This window comes from Cololabis saira, chromosome 7 (assembly GCF_033807715.1).
Source record: "Cololabis saira isolate AMF1-May2022 chromosome 7, fColSai1.1, whole genome shotgun sequence".
Lineage (NCBI taxonomy): Eukaryota > Metazoa > Chordata > Actinopteri > Beloniformes > Belonidae > Cololabis > Cololabis saira.
The window spans coordinates 9,868,441-9,890,728 of NC_084593.1; the positions used below are offsets into that span (position 1 = coordinate 9,868,441).

At 39.3% G+C, this 22,288-nt stretch overlaps 1 protein-coding gene across 5 annotated transcripts in view; it reads right to left on the minus strand.

Moving 5' to 3' along the window:
• ldb2a (LIM domain binding 2a) overlaps window positions 1-22,288 on the minus strand; it is a 153,649-nt gene that overhangs the window by 4,257 nt on the left and 127,104 nt on the right. For 2 of the 5 annotated variants that reach the window (XM_061724791.1, XM_061724795.1), the window contains 3 exons: window positions 15,405-15,528; window positions 11,863-11,918; window positions 9,879-10,025 (listed from right to left, as the gene is read on the minus strand). In XM_061724791.1, coding sequence (XP_061580775.1) covers window positions 9,879-10,025; window positions 11,863-11,918; window positions 15,405-15,528 — 327 coding nt within the window. The remainder of the gene's footprint in view (window positions 1-9,878; window positions 10,026-11,862; window positions 11,919-15,404; window positions 15,529-22,288) is intronic. The other 3 variants (XM_061724794.1, XM_061724793.1, XM_061724792.1) reach the window with 3 other exon arrangements.

The following is a 22,288-nucleotide window of genomic DNA, read 5'->3' on the forward strand; positions in this document are numbered from 1 at the left end:
TGTGTAAGTGTTTCAGTGTGCTTAGGAAAAATGCTGCTGTATCCAGTGAACCCATCCGCATGGTCGACCGCTCTTGAAGCTCCCCGTGCAAATGAAACCTTCCCTTACACAGAGTGGATTCCCCTGGTGCTCTGTTAGCGCTGCAATCAATAGTCATCATGTAAGACATATTTCACAGAGATGGCCCTCTCACAGTGGGTCATGGAAGGGAAGGAGAGAGATTTATCCATTATCTACTGATATCTGTGACTGGTGTGATGTGAAGGAATCCTGATGGAGAGGGATGCCCCCTGAAAGTGCTTCTGATTAGTCCTGTTTTTACATTCTTCTGAGTCATTTCTGAATATCAACATGATGAATTTGCTCTGAAATCGTGGTTATATTTTGTTTGAGTCTTTGTGTCTCGTTTCCCCTTTGCTTGGTAGTGCCAGCATCACCCCCTTGTAACCTGGGAAGAGGCTGTGCAGCTAAATAGGGCGCACGCTTCACTGGCCATGTGTGTCAACGCTGTCTGGCTTGGGAGATCTCACCCTCCTCAGCTATCTCCTCTGCAACAAATACACACCAAACACACACACACATATGCACGGACACGCGCTGGCACACAACCCTCGACGGGCCTACTGTACAATCAAGCCCCTCGCACATAATCACACACACCTGAACACAAACAAAAGCACATGAATGCAGATTAACCCTGCAAGTTTTTGCTCACAACAATCACGAGTCCCAGCGTTCATTCTGCAGCTCCAGTTGTGCATGAAATCCCACAAAACCAAACAAATGCCCAACAAGCATCGATATAAGCATACTAAAAAGCATACTCTGCATTGTTTTTAGATCTTTTTAGACAGAGTCATCTTAAATTGGGTCATCTTAAATTGGATCATCTCCCAAGTTTGGTAGATTTTAAAGCTAGGATCAAGGTCTATCTGACTACTGAATGCACATGTTCCTTTATCGAACATTGAGAGATTATACTGTAGTGATGTGATTGCCAAACTGTTTTAGCTGTTTACGTGACTAGCACGTGACGACACTCACAGAGCACACATAGAATTAGAATTGAATAGATCTGTTCCATATGGATCGGCCCATTGTTACCGATACCCGATCTAGAGTTTTTTTCAATATCGATGCCGATACAGATACCAAATATGGGATAGTTTATTTTTCCATATGAAATCAACATTTATTCTATTAATTTCCTTTATAATCCTAGGTGGGATTGCAAGAGGGTATGCTGGATAGATTAACCTGGATAATGGTTCAATTTTGGTTAACAATGTTCTACCAAACAATGTTAAGCCCCTATTTAAGCCAGTTATTTAAAGGAGCCGTCTGTAAGAAATGGCCAAAACTGGTACTGCAGTCACTTTCAAAATATTGTTGAGCGGCGTGTACCCTCCCCCTCCTCCCCCCGACCAGAGGTTGCCAGGTAGGCTGCAGAATGCAGCAGGAACGTAGGCTGCCATGGCTGCGATAATTAGAGCCGAGCTGGCAACCCGGATGCAGAAACAATACTGACTTGGTGATTGGGAGATAGGTGGAGGGTGGAGCTTCAGAAACAATACTGACTTGGTGATTGGGAGATAGGTGGAGGGTGGAGCTTCAGAAACAATACTGACTTGGTGATTGGGAGATAGGTGGAGGGTGGAGCTTCAGAAACAATACTGACTTGGTGATTGGGAGATAGGTGGAGGGTGGAGCTTCAGAAACAATACTGACTTGGTGATTGGGAGATAGGTGGAGGGTGGAGCTTCAGAAACAATACTGACTTGGTGATTGGGAGATAGGTGGAGGGTGGAGCTTCAGGCCAAAACAAAAAATGACAACATAAACATCAGTTGAGGGCTGCAACTCCTCTTTTTAAACTGGAATATCCTGGCTTGAGTGCTGTTGTCAGTGACATAAGTATTTGAAATGAACATGATTTTTAAATGTCTGTTGACATATCGGGGTCATTTTATGATTCGTTTTATTATTGCTCTTACATACAGCTCCTTTAATTTATGTCTGTTTTGTTGATGTTGTTCAATGTTGTTCAATGTGTAACTGATGTGGATCTATTGTGCTGCCTTCTTGGCCAGGACCCCCTTGCAAAAGAGATTTTAATCTCAATGGGATTATTCCTGGTTAAATAAAGGTTAAAAAAAATAAAAATAATAAATAAAAAAAAGACCCTCCTGCAACTGGCACAATACTGACTACTCGCCCAAAACTCACAACAAGTGCACTTTGAAGGGAGCAGAAACACTTCATGCATCTAACAGTCGTCCCCCCCCTCCGCCCCCCCCGTGCCAACTCTACACCCCACTATGCCTTAATCAGACTAATTAATTTAGGTGAGCTTTTCAACTAAATGACAATATCCACACTGTTTTGTCAATTTGCATAGATAATTAAGCCATTAGCTAAAATCTACTGATTGCCAACAAGCCTTGCATTCACCATCTGTTCCTGTGAAGAGGCCTGTCAACCAACCTCTGGCCAATTCTAGCCCCCCCCCCCCCCCCAGATGATAACAGCTGGTGGCTAGTCTGAGACTGGGGAGCACTAATTGTGAGTTAATTAATACCGTCTACTTGTCTACTCATCTCGTTAAGAGTTAGTGTTTTCAGTGACTGAATGGTGCGGTTCTGAATGGGCCGACGCGGCGTCGAACGCCTCCCTGCTCCGGTGTTTCATTGAACGGCTGATTAGCATATTTTCAGAGAGATAAGCAGGAGGGGCATATTTGCTCCTCACGGTTGCACAATAACAACAAGTGGGAATTGGAGCTGGATGGTGTGACAACAAGGAGAACGCAGGTCACAAGTGGCCCCTCAAGGCAGGTGAACGCGGACCGGTGCCACGGTAAAGATAATCTTATACTGGATTGATCATTTTTTACTTGCTTGTAGGCCTGTGTTGAAAAAATTGATTTTCCGATTCTAAATCGATTCTCATATTAATTCCTAAAAATCGATTCTTATGTCTAAAGATCGATTTCTTTTTTCCCCTCATCATTTTGGCCAAGTGAACTTTAATCCCAGTAGTCGGACACACAGTTTGTCATGACACTTCTGAAAAATGCCAGGTGCTTCATGGCAATATGTGTGCGTGGTGACAGAATAAATTAGATAAGCTAAAATGATTTGTTTACTGCATGAACTGTTGCAATTTCTTTCTTTTTTGCACTTTAAATGGATATTGAAAGGCCTGTTTGAGTTATTTCTTAGTTATTTCACAATAATTATTGTGAAATTATTATTTCACTAGTTATTTTACAGTCATATAATTCAGGCAACAGCTCAAAAAAACATTTTAAATAACACTAAGCCAAATCAATATCGAATCGGATCGAATTGAATCACGATAATCGATTCTGAATATTAAGAATCGGAATCGAATCGATTCTTGACATTTGAATCGATACCCAGCCCTACTTGCTTGGTCATTTTTTTGTGTAGTACAGAGAAATACTGCAGTTTTTTAAAAAGATTTTCACTCATATTCAACTGCAGAGTTTTACGTTCCTGTTATAACAAGTCTGAGAGGGCGGAGCTGGTCATTTTTCCAATGACATCAATACCAGTGCTGCATTGTTATAAGGGTGTTATTCACTCATTAGTGAACAGCGTTTCAAATCTTACTCTGGCTTTGGTGATAACGAGATGGAGACTTAATCTTCAAAGTCCCTTAAATTACTCTCACCCACAAAAACCAAGGTTGTTATTTTGGCCTTAGAGTTCCACTTCTACTGACTGAATTAAGGTTGAAGTTTAAAAAAAAAATTATTCAGGCTTTGAGGGTTAAAAAGGAAAACCAGTAATAGCTTTAAAGTTTCTGTCACTGTATCTCATAAAAAGACCAAAACCACCAATATGTTTTTTTTTTTTCTCTATTCGTCTGTAATTTTCTGCTTTACTGGTCACAAGTTCAATTGCGGCTACCATAATACAATACTTTTTCAAATTGGTCACTTTAATTTACGAGAGGGTTATAAAAAAATAATTTCACTGTAGATATTTATTCTCAAACTAGAGAAATTGGCCTATTTACATTGGATGAGGCATTTATACACATTTGGTGGGTCTGAAATGATTATATTCAGCAAAAAAAAAAGGATGTTTTCAGGCTCCTGAGTGTGCATCTTCTGGCTTGGTGGAAGAAGCTACGCTTGCTTGCAACGTTGACCACTAGAGGTCAGTGTTGCTCATCCCAACGACTCCCCTCCACCCCCGCGCCTCCTCTCCTGCAAGCCGCTGGTCGCCCCCCCTTCCTGCTGCAAGGGTCCACTCCTTATTGTTATTGTGCTCACGTAGGCTTGTGTTCAGCCACAAACGAACAACTTCTCAGACAAAGACAGCAGGCGTGCAACATATGTAACCAGCATGTTAGCAGCCGCGCTGCCCATCTTTAAGAGGCGTGTGAATGAGCGGTGCAGCTGATGTGTTAGTGTGGGTGGTGAGGTAGCGGTGGTACTGGGTGGGGTGGGGGTGAGGGGAGGGTATGCATGTGAAGGTGGAGGGGGCTGGGGCGGGGGATTGGCAGGGGAGGGGGGGGTATACAGATATTGTGATAATGAGAGCTGGCACAGAGCCACGCTGCCTTCTCCAGAGAAAAACAATTTGCGCGTGCTGTGTGTAAATTTGGGTGAGTTGTAGATTATATGTGGGAGATGGAGGGAAGGGGCAGATGAACGGAGGCAGGGCGACAGAAACAGATGACAAGACAGCTAACCAGAGGAAAGAGTATAGACAGTTAGTTAGGTGCAGAGTGTGAGTGTTGATGACCCAGTGTGGCGCATATTCAGAGATACAATTGACCAAAGTAAAGTGAACAAACGGTGTCAAAAACGGGTGTTAAAATGATTTACTCAGACTTTCTAGCATGTCTTAATGTTCTAACATGTAACTTCCCCTTACAATAAAGCCCTCTTTGCCACTTCTCAAAGGTTATATTCACATAACACTGTTTTTCACATGACCATGAAATATTACACCAACTTTAATTACCTATGAAATCATAAAACTTCTTAACCTAATGTTTTGACCAATCACCAAATTGGGTAAAAGAAAGATATTTAAAATCCGTCCGTCCGTCCGTCCGTCCGTCCGTCCGTCCGTCCGTCCGTCCATCCATCCATCCATCCATCCATCCATCCATCCATCCATCCATCCATCCATCCATCCTCCAGCTCTTCCAGGGAAATACTAAGGTGTTCCCTATAAAACCTCTCTATTTTCCATAACAGTTTTAGTCTCCATAGCTCCATTTTTTTGGTAACATATCAGGTGATCCCCCACATGGAATGGGTTGGGTGATGGGTTGAAGCAATGTACAAATATAAATCAATATATTTTATTTACATCGCTGATTTTTATCCACTCTATATTAATGGTATATGTATTTTAAATCAATCCATCTAAACTGATTCTTTTTTAATTGATTAATATATGACCTTTACACTTAAAAGCATGGCAGGGCTTCCTTTGGACAATAGACATATATAGTTGTTGGAGTGGATCTATGGAATGGGTTGGGTGATGGGTTGAAGCAATTTACAAATATAAATCAATTTAAAAAAATGGTACAAAAAGGAAGTTGTGGGAAGTTATTTGATTGAGGAGTTATGTTAAGGAAAGATTGTGTTTGTTAGCTGGTTAGGTGCAAAGGCTCAACCAATGGGAAAATCGGTAGCCTAATAGGTAAATTAGCAGCTATTTATTATTAATATTTATGTTTAATTCATAATAAAGGTAACAAAGGGGCAGGGTTAAATAAGTTTTACTTCTACCTGCTCCTTTTCGGACACTGTTTTTTTTTTCCTGTTTGTATTACGTTTTTATTACGTATTTACGTGCTTTTTTTCTGTATGTTTTGAATTTGTTTTACATTTTTTAATTTTTTTCCTTATGTGTTCGAAATAAACAATTCAATCAATCAATCAAATCAATCAATTTATATAACGCAATAAATTGACTTTTGATTGGCCAGGGTAAACCATCATCACTTCCTCGTTAGTCGTTGATACAAAGCTTAGCGACACAACGGGCAGTCGGTACTATCCAGTGTCTAAACACAGCGTTCATTTCTGATCTAAACGGGATATTCCACTGCAAATGTTTGCCAGCAGCCCTGCAGCTCCTCCGGCTGAAGGAGCTGGTAACCAGGGCTAAGTTTGACTGACATAAGGTGGGCGTGTTCCCGCCTTATGTTGCTGCTTCCCAGGCCTGGTTGTTCTGCCAATTTGCACCACGGCGCCACACAGTATGAACAAATAGGCTTCAAAACTGCTCTCCCTATAAAAACAATGGGTAACATTGTGGATACTATATCCAGCAAGTTCAACAGTTGATGCTTTATGCAAACAGCGTTCTGTGAGCGGCCCATGCGGCCATCACTTCCTATATCACAAAGGACACTTTCCAGGCAACACAATCAAAACCAAAATTAGGTCTTCTTTCAGAATAAATTAACAACATATGAACATCATTTGTGGGAGACCGGGCAGCTCCTCTGCACACGCAGTATAGGAAGCCATTAGCATCCTTAAATATTTCCATTAAGCTAAATTGGCCCCGTGGACAAGCTGAACACACGTTAATGCCATACAGCGACACTTTAACATCAACAAATTCCTTTTATGGTTGGTATCGTCGCGTTTTTTTTTTCTTCTTTGCTGCACTGAAATGATCTGCGGTGGAGAACAGTGGAGTGAGGCACCAGAACCCTAAATTGGATGCTGTGGAGTAAATGTAATACGGCGAGCGTATAATGAGCAGTGTACAGAAAACAGTAGAGCCTCTGCAGACAACAAGCTCACAGAGGGAATGGATCCTCGTAGTGTAATGCGCCGTTGTTTAAGAGGGCATTCAATCTTTAGTGTGTGAGGGGCCTTTTATGGAGAAATGTTACGAAATTAGACGTTTCAAACGGGAGAAAGGGTATGTAAAATGATAAGGCTAGATATTTATGAAAGTTATTCTAAGTTTTGTCACTACTGAAATAATACAAATAAAATGCTCACTTATTTATGGTGATATTTCAATTATAAAAGTAAAAATATTGACATTAAAATTGAATTTGTGTATGAGATACATGTCGGGTATCAAACGTTGTTCTAAGGATTTAAAAAAAACCACTATAGCATTTAAATCTAGAAACTAATCATAAATAAAAGGTGCAGTTCTGGTTAAACAGACTGTATGTGGTCATACACAGATTACAAGCAGCAAATAAGGTACATTTCCACAATAACAACTTAATTGTTCATATATTTCTATGACACTGGCTCGGGAACAGTGGCGTCAACTCAGTGGAAGCTAAGGTATGGCAAGGTTACGAGTCACAGAACTTAACTAGAATATCAATCAACACGTCCAGCAAATACTCATCACAGAAGTCTGCTATGTAGCTAATCTGTGTGGTCAAGAAAATTGGAACTTTTTCAAATGCAGTCTCGCTCACTGCAAAAACTCAAAAAAAAGGAATATTTGTCTTATTTCTAGTTAAAATGTCTAATTTTTAGTCAAAAAATCTCATTACACTTAAAACAAGAGTCATCACCAGAAAAAATAACTTGTTATTTGACCATGTTCACCTGTTTCAAGTAAATTTTCACTTGAAATAAGTAGAAAAATCTGCCAGTGGGACAAGATTTATCTTCTCATTACAAGCAAAAAAAATCTTGTTCCACTGGTAGATTTTTCCACTTATTTTAAGTGAAAATCTACTTGAAACAGGTGAAAATGGTTGTTTTTGAGTCTTGTCTTAAATGTAATGAGATTTTTTTGGACTAAAAATTAGACATTTTAACTAGAAATAAGATAAATATTCTTGTTTTTGCAGTGTATAATAACTAGTGAAATCGATCATGTTGTTCTGATTTGAATTTGTAGTTATTCTATATGTATTAAGTAATAGAATAATCAATACAAATAGACAGAGTAATTCCATAAATTTATTTAAAAGACAAACATTTACATTTTCCCTTGAAGCCAAGGTGTGGCGGCTGCCGTACCCAATTCTCCCATGCTCGGGAGTCTCATCTACTGTAGTTTGAGTTTAAATGTCATCTGTGAAGAAGTCCTCACATATTTTGGCCTCTTTTTTAAATCAGTCAAGTGGTGTGAACAAACCCGCCACAATGATCTTGTTGTATGTCATCATCTTATGCTGCATTTAACTATAAAGTAAAGAATATTGTTGGTGTTCTCACAGTGTTGCTGAAATTAATCTAACATGTCATTACTTTTTAAACTTATTTTGATGCATTATCTTCTACTTACTTATAATTACTTGGATAATTAAGCTTATTGCTCAGCTGCTTCGCAGCGGCCCTTTCTTTCATAATTCTGCCAAGAACAGTTATAATAAAGTTGGCAGAAGTAGGGGAAGTGTGTTTTTGGGGGATCAGCTTCAAACACCACTCATTAGCCAGACAATTACGCACCTGACATGAGCAATAACCCTCACAATCACCACCTCTGCATGAGCAAACAGCTGGAGCTGCAAATGAACAATTGTTTTGGTTTTTTTACTTGATTTAAACGTCTTATGGGCTCTTCAAAGCTTCTTAACTGAGTACAGGTGCAGTTTGGCACCAGTCCTCTTGGGCTGTTTGGAGTTCAGTGCCTTGCTCGAGGGCATGTTCTGTGTGGCGGCTGTGAGAGGCCAGAGAGTCACCTCGTCCACCCACATTTCCCCATTTTCTCCTGAGATTTTCAAACTTTCCTCTCTTTTTTTTTATTATAAAGCTCCAGGCTACACTCACATGGTTGAGCACCTGGGTATTCTGGTCATTTTAAACATACATATTGTGCAAAGCTTGAAGATTACTCAGAGTAAGGCTGGGCGATATGGACCAAAAGTCATATCTCAATATTTTCTAGCTGAATGGCGATACTCGATATATATTGATATTTTTTCTGTGCCATAATTGGGGTTTCCCCCAAAGCATTATAGCATAGCATCTCTGTTAGCTTCATTTTTTTCTGAGGCAAACCCCTTAAAAAAACAGTCAGTTTTAATACAAAGCCTCGTGCCAAATGTCACACAGGAACCTTTATTAACAGAGGTCTGCACAATATCAAAATGTATAAAACAAATGAAATAAAAATAAACTGCCTGCATATATAGAATAAAAATGCTTCTTGAATAAAATAAAACAAATATCCCTTTCCTGCATAACAATTAAATTAAAATACACTGTGCAATTAATACAATGTAGACAGTAACAGGCAGACTTTTCCACTGAGGTTGACAGTTGTGCAAATAACAAAACATTTGTGCAAATCTCAAATAAAACATTCAAGTCAATTTGTCACAAAATAAGCTATATCAAAATCATTAAAAAAAAATGTTTTTTTTAAATCGATATAAACAATATTGTCTCGTACCATATTGCGTTTGAAAATATATCGATATATATTAAAATCTCGATATATCGCCCAGCCCTAACTCAGAGGTACGCGGGGAGGACATTTAGGAGGCAGCTACAATAGGCCTAGGAGGAACAGTTATGCTCACTTCCTTTACTTGTTATTCATAAATATGAATTTTCATTTTTTAAATATTTCCTACAATAGTAATGATTAATTTCAAACGTTGTTTGTGCCACTCTTTGTGATATTTGACATATTTTCTTGTGCTTTCATACAAGTCCCTCGAGGTTTCTTTGTCTCACAGCATGGGTTTGAATTGCTTTTCCACCTTCTTCTCCTGGAGCTTTTTCTTTCATTCGTGCAAATAAATTAAACCTAATAAAGGCAATCCCATTAGGAATTTCTGGGGCTTTTTTGTAGCCCCCTTGCAAACATGCAAGCAGAGATATGGGGAAACAAAACAACAACAAAAAAAGAAAGAGGAAGCAAAGTGGAGCTGATGCTTACAGGTACCTGACTGGAGAGGCTGAAGTTGGTGGCGGGACTGCGCTTCTTGCTGGCGGCCGTGCCCACGCTGCTGTTGGCGCTGCTGGCCGAGTTCTTCCGTTTCCTCCTCTTGGTGGTGGTCTGTCGGGCGGGCTCAGCTTTGGCGCGACCAGCAAACACAAACAGAGGCAATGCCAAGAGCATAACGCATACAGACGGAGACAAGGTGTGGGTGTGTGTGCGGTGGGGGTGTGTGTGTGTGTGAAGTCATGGAGTTGAGATCCAGGCAATAAAAAAAAAACAATAGAAAAAACACATGTAGAGACTCAAAAAAAAATGCAGGCAAAATGTGTGCATGCATGCATGGAAAGAGAACACACACCATCATGCTGACATGTTGCACAGATACTATAAGTGCCTTCGTACTATTATGATTAGGGATGGGCGGTATGGACTAAAAAATGTATCACGATAATTTCTGGCATTTATCCCGATAACGATAAAAATGACGATAAAAAAATACCAATTCAACTCCACCTTTGTAACTATAAATCTATCTCGCTCTCAGATCCGCCATGTTTGTTACACAAAAACGTCATCAATGGGAATTTATCTATCTTTCTTTCTTTCTTTCTTTCTTTCTTTCTTTCTTTCTTTCTTTCTTTCTTTCTTTCTTTCTTTCTTTCTTTCTTTCTTTCTTTCTTTCTTTCTTTCTTTCTTTCTTTCTTTCTTTCTTTCTTTCTCCCTTCCTTCCTTCTTCCCTCCCTTTTTTTTTCTTCCTTCCTCCTTTCCTTCTTCCCTTCCTTCCTCCTTTCCTTGTTTTCTCCCTTCCTTCTCCCCTTTCCTTCCTTCCTTCCTTCCTTCCTTCCTTCCTTCCTTCCTTCCTTCCTTCCTTCCTTCCTTCCTTCCTTCCTTTTTTCCTCCTGCTCTCTCCTTCCTTCTTCCCTTCCTCTTTTCTCCCTTCCTTCCTTCTCCCCTTTCCTTCCTTCCTTCCTTCCTCCCTCCCTCCCTCCCTCCCTCCCTCCCTTCCTTCCTCCCTCCCTCCCTTCCTTCCTTCCTTCCTTCCTTCCTTCCTTCCTTCCTTCCTTCCTTCCTTCCTTCCTCCCTCCCTCCCTCCCTCCCTCCCTTCCTTCTTTTTTCCCCTTCCTTCCTTGTTTTCTCCCTTCCTTCCTTCCTTCCTTGTTTTCTCCCTTCCTTCCTTCCTTCCTTCCTTCCTTCCTTCCTTCCTTCCTTCCTCCCTCCCTCCCTCCCTCCCTCCCTCCCTCCCTCCCTTCCTTCCTTCCTTCCTTCCTTCCTTCCTTCCTTCCTTCCTTCCTTCCTTCCTTCCTTCCTTCCTTCCTTCCTTCCTTCCTTCCTTCCTTCCTTCCTTCCTTCCTTCCTTCCTTCACGTACGTTATGCATGGATTTAACGCAGAACTATAAATCAGCTTTACACAAAAACGTCATCAACGGGAATTTATCGTTTTTACCGCGAGATGACAAATTCTTATCGTGAGGAATTTTTTTGACGGTTTATCGTGAACGGTAAAATATCGCCCATTCCTAATTATGATTCATGCTGTTATCTTCAGAGGTGAAGCTGCACGAGCATTAACATCTCCCAAGGCATGCACTCTTAAGAAATAACCCCTGTTTTGTTACATATACGCTCAACAATGAACCTGTTCAACATAAAGCAAATTTGATCAAATTCTTCAGTATTAGTCAAATAAAGTCGTTCTGCTGAAGCAGAAATCACTCCTGTTTGCCTTTCTGAGGAAACAGTCCCTCCAACCTAATACATGTTTTCTTTTCCTTTGGATTTAAATGGATGAGCTATATTTGTTATCGCTATGTTTTAGCTTGACTTTTGCATGCATTAAAAGAACATAAACTTCACCATCAACATGCAGTCAAGCACTCGTGGTCAGCTTGCAAATAAAATGTACTTCAATCCATTCCAGCGAGCACCAGCATGCTGCTTTCTCATAAGACTGCAGGCCGCTGGCAGCATAAGAGAGAAGATACCTTTTTTGTGATTTGTGGGAAATATTTCCGTTTTGAAGTTCTGTGGGTGTCCAGCTGAAACCGGAGTCAAAAAATCAGTTTTATTTTAGGCAGGTGCTTTATTACTTTCTTCAGGAATTTAAGAGAAAAGATCAGACCACAGATGAAAAAACAGGAATAAAGGGAAAGAAATGACTAAACATTCAATATTATGTAGATATTGCTTAACCGAGGAACTATAACAAAGTTCCTGAAAGTGCAATTAAATCATAAATCAAATCAGTGAATTATTACCATGAAAACGATATAAGGAACCAACACAGGTTAGATAGGGATGTCAATGTTTCTAGTTTTTACAAAAGAATTTATGCAATGCATAATTTATGAATACAAGATTAAGCAAATCCTGCTAACATTTGTTAGAAAACATTATTCCCTTTAATCTCAAGAGAGACAAGAAAACATCGATGCGATCTTCAAACAAATGTGTGAAAATGAAAAGTATTTTTCGGGGTTCTTTCCAATCACACACCGAGGGAGACGCTCTCATATTCAGTTATAACAATCAGCGGATCATGTTACAAACAAAACTGAAACTTTAAGTCAGAGCCAAAACAATAAAAGGGAATTTTTATCAGTATCTCTTTTCATTTGATTCCTGACTTTGACAGACATCCGTGCGCACGAAAAAAAAAAGCGGGGCCTATTGTGAGAGACAATCATTTCTGTTATCCCACCGGTTTCCTCCGATGCTGAGCCGGTGACGCACTAAAATCACTTCCATTTCCACAAAAAGGACTTATCAGAGCATAAATGCACCCGGGGCTTCCTTCCTGGCTTAATCCCAGCCAGTTTTCAGGGTGGATAAGAATTGCAGGAAAAGGAGAATAACACGCCACCAATAAGGAAAACCCCAATTCCAACTAACCCGCACCGATCAGGCAGCCATTGTGTCAAAATACGGAGAAACTATATGAAATAACCTTTTTTTTTTAAAGGGTCACACAGAAACACAAGGGGCCCTGATTTTCACCTAAGACTAATTAACATTCAAAAAGTTACCAGGATATAAATGAGTAAGTTACTTGCTCGTAAATAATATCCAACTAGAAAGCTGCACATTTCTTTCTTTCTTTCTTTCTTTCTTTCTTTCTTTCTTTCTTTCTTTCTTTCTTTCTTTCTTTCTTTCTTTCTTTCTTTCTTTCTTTCCTTCCTTCCTTCCTTCCTTCCTTCCTTCCTTCCTTCCTTCCTTCCTTCCTTCCTTCCTTCCTTCCTTCCTTCCTTCCTTCCTTCCTTCCTTCCTTCCTTCCTTCCTTCCTTCCTTCTTTCCTCCTGCTCTCTCCTTCCTTCTTCCCTTCCTCTTTTCTCCCTTCCTTCCTCCTTTCCTTGTTTTCTCCCTTCCTTCTCCCCTTTCTTTCCTTCCATCCATCCATCCATCCACCCTTCCTTCCTTCCTTCCTTCCTTCCTTCCTTCCTTCCTTCCTTCCTTCCTTCCTTCCTTCCTTCCTTCCTTCCTTCCTTCCTTCCTTCCTTCCTTGTTTTCTCCCTTCCTCCCTTCCTCCCTTCCTTCCTTGTTTTCTCCCTTCCTTCCTTCCTTCCTTCCTTCCTTCCTTCCTTCCTTCCTTCCTTCCTTCCTTCCTTCTTTTTTCCCCTTCCTTCCTTCCTTCCTTGTTTTCTCCCTTCCTTCCTTCCTTCCTTCCTTCCTTCCTTCCTTCCTTCCTTCCTTCCTTCCTTCCTTCCTTCCTTCCTTCCTTCCTTCCTTCCTTCTTTTTTCCCCTTCCTTCCTCCTTTCCTTGTTTTCTCCCTTCTTTCTCCCTTTTCTTTCCTTCCTTCCTTCCTTCCTTCCTTGTTTTATCCCTTCCTTCCTCCTTTCCTTGTTTTCTCCCTTCTTTCTCCCCTTTCTTTCCTTCCTTCCTTCCTTCCTTCCTTCCTTCCTTCCTTCCTTCCTTGTTTTCTCCCTTCCTTCCTTCCTTCCTTGTTTTCTCCCTTCCTTCCTTCCTTCCTTCCTTCCTTCCTTCCTTCCTTCCTTCCTTCCTCCTTTCCTTGTTTTCTCCCTTCTTTCTCCCCTTTCTTTCTTTCTTTCCTTCCTTCCTTCCTTCCTTCCTTCCTTCCTTCCTTCCTTCCTTCCTTCCTTCCTTCCTCCCTCCCTCCCTCCCTCCCTCCCTCCCTCCCTCCCTCCCTCCCTCCCTCCCTCCCTCCCTCCCTCCCTCCCTCCCTCCCTCCCTCCCTTCCTTCCTTCCTTCCTTCCTTCCTTCCTTCCTTCCTTCCTTCCTTCCTTCCTTCCTTCCTTCCTTCCTTCCTTCCTTCCTTCCTTCCTTCCTTCCTTCCTTCCTTCCTTCCTTCACGTACATTGTGCATGGATTTAACGCAGAACCATAAATCAGCTTTATGAAATAGAAACTATATGAAATAACCTTTTTTTTTTGAAAGGGTCACACAGAAACACAAGGGGCCCTGATTTTCACCGAAGACTAATTAACATTCAAAAAGTTACCAGGATATAAATGAGTAAGTTACTTGCTCGTAAATAATATCCAACTAGAAAGCTGCACATTCTGTCACCACTTCTCCCATAATGGTATAGCATATATGATGAAGCTGCACCGCTCAGACAGTAGAGGATTTCATTTCAGGCTCGGGTCCTATTCCATGAGCACAAATGACTATCAATACAGTCTGGAGTCTGTTTTATATTCATAAAATTCTCTCTATGTGTTTTCTCTCATTTTTCCCCCCCCTTTTTCTTGGAAGAACGTCGCTGACACTGGGGAGCCGCTGGCTGGGGAGCTGGATATACTAGTTTGATTACACCCAGCACTCTTAATTAAAGTTACACAGGTCTGAGTCAAAGGCTTTTTGACTCGTGTTGGTTTTTAAAGACACCTCGTCACGCCTCGCTAAGCATTGCTGTAATTTGCAGCCACTCAGAAGTGTCCAAAAAAGAGAGAGAGAGAGAAAGAGAGAGAAAAAAAGGAGTGCACGGCTTACCCTCTCCCTCTTCCTATCCCTCTCTCTCCTCGGCTTAAGACTGCGCAGCCAATTTAAGCCTACTACTTTTCAGAAACAAGTCTAAAAACATCAATCATGGAGGGCTGAGAGGCCCGTTAAGATTGGCAGGGTTGAGATTTAAGAGGAAACCCTGAATTCTGATTATTTTATATACCTGGCAGGCAAAACATATTTGAGGGATTAAGATGTATAATGGCAAATTTGGAACATAAATGATGCAATGAAAACGCTTTTCTGAGTGAGAATATTCATATTCTTGCAAAACTGAGTGATGGAGTGGAATTAAAAGCTGTTTAAAAAAGAAACTTAAAAGCTCAGAAAAGTGAACAATTAAATCTTCCCACTGACACCACTTATCCATACGGTTTCTGATGTTGTTTTCGAACAGCGGGCCGTTATAACGGATTAACTTTTATTGCATCAACTGTGCAGCAACTTAGTTTATTCAGAAATCATTCAATCTTTCCTAAAGAGAACACATCTCTTTATGTCCAACTGTTCCGTATGACTTATTGCTTTTGGAAAAAAAACCTGTTAGCAGCGGATAGTTACCTGGTGGAGCTACCATTCTCTGCCATTTTTGGAATAGGCATGTCTTGAGACAGTCCCGGGGGCTGAGGTTGTAGGTCTTGTGCCTTGACATGAGCTCCTGCATGGGCTCCAGGATGACACACAGCTGCAGACACAACAGGACAAACACCAGTTCGGTTAAAGCAGATTTATTAAGCGTCCTCCTCACTGCTGATGGCCACGCTGAAGAATAGGCCTGTGTTGAAAAAAATCGATTTCCAAATTCTAAATCGATTCTCATATTCATTCCTAAAAATCGATTCATATGTCTAAAAGATCGATTTTTTTTCTTTTCACCTCTTTTTTTTTTTTTTATTTATGTTTTTTTTTTCACCATTACATTACAACTTTTGGTACTTTTTTGTTTATCCCCAAAAAAGGAATGTTTTGTTGGACACGAGAATAACTGGTGCCATGTTTTTGCCTTTAAATATGTTTAAAGGTATGAAAACATTAAAGCGTTAGGTTATAATTGCATAAATTGTCTATTTCATTACTTTATATACTGTCTTGGAGTTACATTTGCAAAAAATGCTAAAAACCAAATGCTCAAAAATTAAAAACCAAAATAGACTGAAAATGGAACAAATAAAAACGGAATGTGGGAAAAAATAAAACCGATTTCACCCGTCTGTTTGTCCTGGATCTGTTTGATAATTCTGACCCACATGATGTTTTTGAAAGCAGTCTATCAGCATTCTGGGAGCTGATTGGTCCTTACAGCATCATTAGCTGCCAATACTTGCTGTTTAATCTCAATATAATACTAGTAGTAATATTTTGCATAACTACAGTCATATTATTCATGCAACAGCTCAAAAAACAGTTTTAATAACACTAACCCAAATCAATATCGGAATCGATTCGAATCGGATCAAATCAAATCTTGATAATCGATTCTGAATCTTAAGAATCGGAATCGAATCGATTCTTGACATTTGAATCGATCCCCAGCCCTACTGAAGAAGCTGCTCAGAATCACCTTAAAAAGCACCTGTAATTACACTTTCAAAAGTGTTGGGTCGCTGTGTAAAATGCAGTTACAAAAACAGAATGCTATGATTGACAAATCTCTGAAACCCATATTTTACCCACAATAGAAAATAGAATACAAATCAAATGTTTAAGCTGATTACGTATTCCATCTTGAGAAGAAAAATGAAGGTACTTCTGAAATGAAAAAGTTGGACCAGGGCGATGTTCACCACTGTGAACCACTTTCTATTCTTTCAACAACTGCCCACATACAGTATATGAGGTAACTAAGGAGACCAGTTTTTGAAATTTTCATGGAAAATGTTCCCTTTTTGTCTGATGTAGGATTTGAGCTGCTTAACAGTCCCAGGGTGTTCGTTATCAGTTTTTTTTTTTCTACCGCTTCTTTCCAGAATTTTCGGCTGGTGAAATAGCAGGCAGGCCAGTCCATCACCTCGACTCCTCCATTATAAAGCTGTGTGCTTTTTCAGCACTATCTTGCTGAGAGATGCAAGACCTTTCCAGAAAAAGACATCTGTATGGGAGCTTATGTTGTTTCTAAAACCTGTAAATACACTCGCTGTCCACTTTAACCAAACCCTTTATCAAATAAAGTGGTGAGTGCTCACCACTTCATTAAGTACCTCATGTGTGCCCTGTAAAGTGGCTGGTGACTCTATCTTTCCCTGTTGAGCAAGAATCTTTACTGGAAACCAAAACTGACATTCTGCGTCTTGTATTTATTCTTCTATTTACCTTATATTTAGATGGTAACTCTGACACCTTCATCACTTGTGCTTTTGTTGATGAAGATATGTAAGACTTTGTCCTTATGTGCAAACAAGTGATACCTTATTTGCTGCTCTGTAAAGGATTGTTGATGGTTTTTTGGGAAACTGAATGCCATGACCTTGGTCCAGAGAAGACAGCGGCACTTCTGGACAGAGGTGTCAAAAGTATTGACATGCATTACTCAGGTAGAAGTATAGATACTAGAGTTTAAAAATACTCCTGTAGAAGTTGAAGTATCAACTCAAGTTTTTTACTCAAGTAAAAGTATAAAAGTACTTGTTTCAAAACTACTTAAAGTATAAAAGTAAAAGTAATGTAAGGGCGAAAAAAGCCATTAAGGACAAAAGCCATTGAAAATGAATGCATCTAAGTATAATGCAAATATATTAAAGAACCATATATGTGTACTATTGAGCATTAACATGTGTTTCAGAGAGCAGGAGATATGATGACTAGTTGCCTATAAGTAATGGATGTACCGACACATTTTATCGTTTTGTGTAATCTCTTTGAAATTATTTTTTGTTTTTGTTCATTTGGTTTGTTATTTAGTCGTTTATTTTTTGATTGTTTCTTAATTATTAAATTGTACGTTTTTCATATATCCGATCATTTCTCTTTTGTGTAAATTCTTTGTAATTTTCCTTTAATTTCTATCATTTATAGATTTCTAACTGCTCATTTGGATATTTTGTTTTTATAAGTATGATATTAAATTTTATGTTAACTATAGGTGGAGGCACCTGATAAGCTTTTTTGAGTTTTCGCCTCTTCCTGCACTTTAATTTGTAAAGTTGGTCATTTTATTTGTGTAATGTTTAACTGTGCAAATAAATAAATAAATCTAAATCTAAATAAGTATTGTAATGGTGCAAAAAGTCAAACTTCAGAGGCATGTTATCATTTATCCTAACCTTTATTGGAATGTACATCCAAGTTTAGTTGCAGGAATCTGAGGGAACGGATGTAAGAACAAAACTGGACAAGAACATCTGAAACAACCACAACCAAATTCACTCTATCCGGATGGAGCAATTTAACTGGATAGTTTTTTTTAAAGGCCGAAATGAAATAGAATAACGAGGCTGTTTTTAAAATGTAAGGAGTAAAAAGTACAGATAATTGCGTGAAAATGTAAGGAGTAAAAGTAAAAAGTCATCTGAAAAATAATTACTCCAGTGAAGTATAGATAACCAAAATTTCTACTTAAGTAAGGTAACGAAGTATTTGTACTTCGTTACTTGACACCTCTGCTTCTGGATCATGTTCACATGATGGCTTCTTCCATGTAGGACAGAACTTTAACCTGCATTTTTGAAAGGCAAAGCTGTGTTTTTACAATATGTTTTCCATCAGATCGCAGGCATGACCGTGTCCCCTGTACACAGAGATTTCTCCAGATTCTAGAAATCATTTGATGATATTGTTTACTGTAGATGACGAAATATTCAAGGACCATTATTATTAAATGTTTTCACAGTTTAAAATATGCTCCTATTTATTTTTTATTAATTTTTCTCCATAACTATGTCACTGCCCTGTTCCCAATGAATAAGGAGGATGGTCCTTTAGTTTTTTCTTTTTGGTACCACTTACTTTTTCATCTTGTTGTTGTCCAAGCTTCTTTTAGACCCGTTGCTGCTTTCAATTCAAAATTATTAGCTGTTTTTAATGAAATGGTCTAATTTCATGAGAAATGTCTAACTTTTATGAGATTAGTAAATCATTGTTTTTTCCATCCATCCATTATCTATACCCGCTTTATCCTTTGAAGGGTCCCGGGGGTCTGCTGGAGCCTATCCCAGCTATTTTCAGGCGAGAGGCAGGGGTTACACCCTGGACAGGTCACCAGTCCATCACAGCACCACATACAGACAAACAACCATGCACTAGGAATGGGCGATATTTTACCGTTCAGGATATACCATCAAAAAAATTCTCCACAATAAGAATTTGTCATCTTGCTGTAAAAGCGATAAATTCCCGTTGATGAGGTTTTTGTGTAAAACTGATTTATGGTTCTGTATTAAATCCACGCACAACGTATGGGAAGCAAGGAAGGAAGGAAGGAAGGAAGGAAGGAAGGACGGAAGGAAGGAAGGAAGGAAGGAAGGAAGGAAGGAAGGAAGGAAGGAAGGAAGGAAGGAAGGAAGGAAGGAAGGGAGAAAACAAGGAAAGAAGGAAGGAAGGGAGAAAAGAGGAAGGGAAGAAGGAAGGAGAGAGCAGGAGGAAAGAAGGAAGGAAGGAAGGAAGGAAGGAAGGAAGGAAGGAAGGAAGGAAGGAAGGAAGGAAGGAAGGAAGGAAGGAAGGGAGAAAAGGGGAAGAAGGAAGGAGAGAGCAGGAGGAAGGAAGGAAGGAAGGAAGGAAGGAAGGACATGAGCCTGAAAGAAAGAAAGAAAGAAAGAAAGAAAGAAAGAAAGAAAGAAAGAAAGAAAGAAAGAAAGAAAGAAAGAAAGAAAGAAAGAAAGAAAGAAAGAAAGAAAGAAAGAAAGATAAATTCCCGTTGATGACGTTTTTGTGTAATAAACATGGTGGATCTGAGAGCGAGATAGATTTATAGTTGAAAAGGTGGAGTTGAATTGGTATTTTTTTATCCTAATTTTTTTCGTTATCGGGATAAATGCCAGAAATTATCGTGATACATTTTTAAGTCCATACCGCCCATCCCTACAATGCACACTCACACTCACACCTACGGGCAATTTAGAATGATCAATTTACCTAGCATGCATGTTTTTGGACTGTGGGAGGAAACCCACGCAAGCATGGGGAGAACATGCAAACATAAAAAATGTATTTTGTTTTTAATTAAAATTTTACACAGCATTCTAACTTTTATGAAGTGTGATATTACAGACGTTCGATAAAATACCTTTAAAATACAGCTTTATTGTAAAAAAAAGTCCTTCACGGGTGGAATTACACGTTTTAACCCGACCTGCCCTTGTTGAGCGGCTTACAGCTTCAACAAATGCATAACTAACACAGAGCTACACACTTGTGTCTGTCCATTTCCTCTTCAGCACGGCTCACACAGAAATCTGCCCTTGTTCCCACACTGCGCTCCAAACAACGTTTTCTTCCTGAAAGACCTTAAGCACAATATTGAGTTTGGAGAAAATTGTAAATCTCTGGTGATCTGCAGTGAGAGGAGCCAGGGGTCAGCCTGTCATCTTAAATACATCAGGATTAGCTTATCCAGATATCATCTGGATGGCATTACAAGCTGGTCGGGCTGGCTTGTTCGGCAGGAGTAACCATCCAGATGCTCGCTGGAGCAGCCGCAGGACAGGCATTTGTGAGGCATAAGCCTGTCTGCATCAAACCAACCGCATGTGCAAAGAAGAGACCCGACTCCGGGCAACACGCCCAGTTTAATCTTTTCAACGTTATGTACTTTTTACTGTCCATGAAAAGAAACATGACAATTTTAAGTCCAACTGTTGTATAATAACAACTCAGATTAGGGCTGGGCGATATATCGAGATTTTAATCAAACGCGATATGGTACGAGACAATATCGTATATCGATTTAAAAAAAAAATGATGATTTTGATATAGCTTATTTTGTGACAAATTGACTTGAATGTTTTATTTGAGATTTGCACAAATGTTTTGTTATTTGCACAACTGTCAACCTCAGTGGAAAAGTCTGCCTGTTACTGTTTACATTGTATTAATTGCACACTGTATTTTAATTTAATTGTTATGCAGGAAAGGGATATTTGTTTTATTTTATTCAAGAAGCATTTTTATTCTATATATGCAGGCAGTTTATTTTTATTTCATTTGTTTTATACATTTTGATATTGTGCAGACCTCTGTTAATAAAGGAACCTGTGTGACATTTGGCACGAGGCTTTGTATTAAAACTGACTGTTTTTTTAAGGGTTTGCCTCAGAAAAAAATAAAGCTAACAGAGATGCTATGCTATAATGCTTTGGGGGAAACCCTAATTATGGTATGGAAAAAATATCAATATATATCGAGTATCGCTATTCAGCTAGAAAATATCGAGATATGACTTTTGGTCCATATCGCCCAGCCCTAACTCAGATTATAGAATTCTGGGATTTTTTTTCTTTTGTTTTTAGCAGGCTCATCCTCCACTTTGAAAAAAGGTAAATGTATCCCATAAAGTGTGATTGTATCATCGGCATTTGCTCATTGTTCCTCTTTTCAGAGGAAATTTTGTGTTTTGCTCTCTATTCCCATCTTCCAAATAAAACAAAACAAGGAGAGCAGCAGTATGATCATTTTGTTGAAATAGCTTTGAACAACCTACGTTCACATTCGGTATAGTAGCAAAGCAGAAAGTAGCTGCAAAATGTCTTTTGAAGGTGGTGTTTGTGGGTGGATATGCTTAGCAACCATCTGACTCGTCACCGGGCTTCGTGTCTGGCTCCTGTAAACTGTGGATGTTGGCTGTGCAGACTCTTTCCAACACCAACTATTACTGCAGGCTTTTTCAGTTCTGCTGTTTCTGTTACGATACGTCTCTAATCTCCAAAACGGTAAAAATATGGCTCAGAAGAAACCCTCCGTCACATATGTAGGTGTTGTGCATCTAGTTTTACTAGTTTTACTGACAGAACAAGAGGAAGGAGACGGAAAGAATTGAACAATTAAAGAAAAATAGGCTGAAAGTGGAAATATAGAGAGATGATCATTTATTTGTTGCATTATTACATCATTTAATGTTTTTTTCATTTTTTTATTTATTTTAAAGTCACCTTTGTTTTCATCCATTTACTCTGCCTTGTTCATTTTTATGAACATTATAATTTTCTGATTTATATTTTAACACTGTTAAAAGTAGGGGTAAGTGATTCTAAGGGATTTTTAATCGAGTTGTAGTCGAATTGTTCTGTGGTGTGCCCCAAGGCTCCATACTGGGCCCTTTATTGTTTTCGCTTTACATGTTGCCTTTGGGCTTTATCATAGCCAGGCACAACCTAGATTTTCACTGCTATGCAGATGACCTGCAAATTTATCTTCCTGTGCTCCCAAACAAAAGTGGTGCTCTTCAAACCCTTTATGACTGCATTGCAGAAATTAAAATGTGGTTGGGGCGAAATTTTCTGCACTTAAATGAAGGT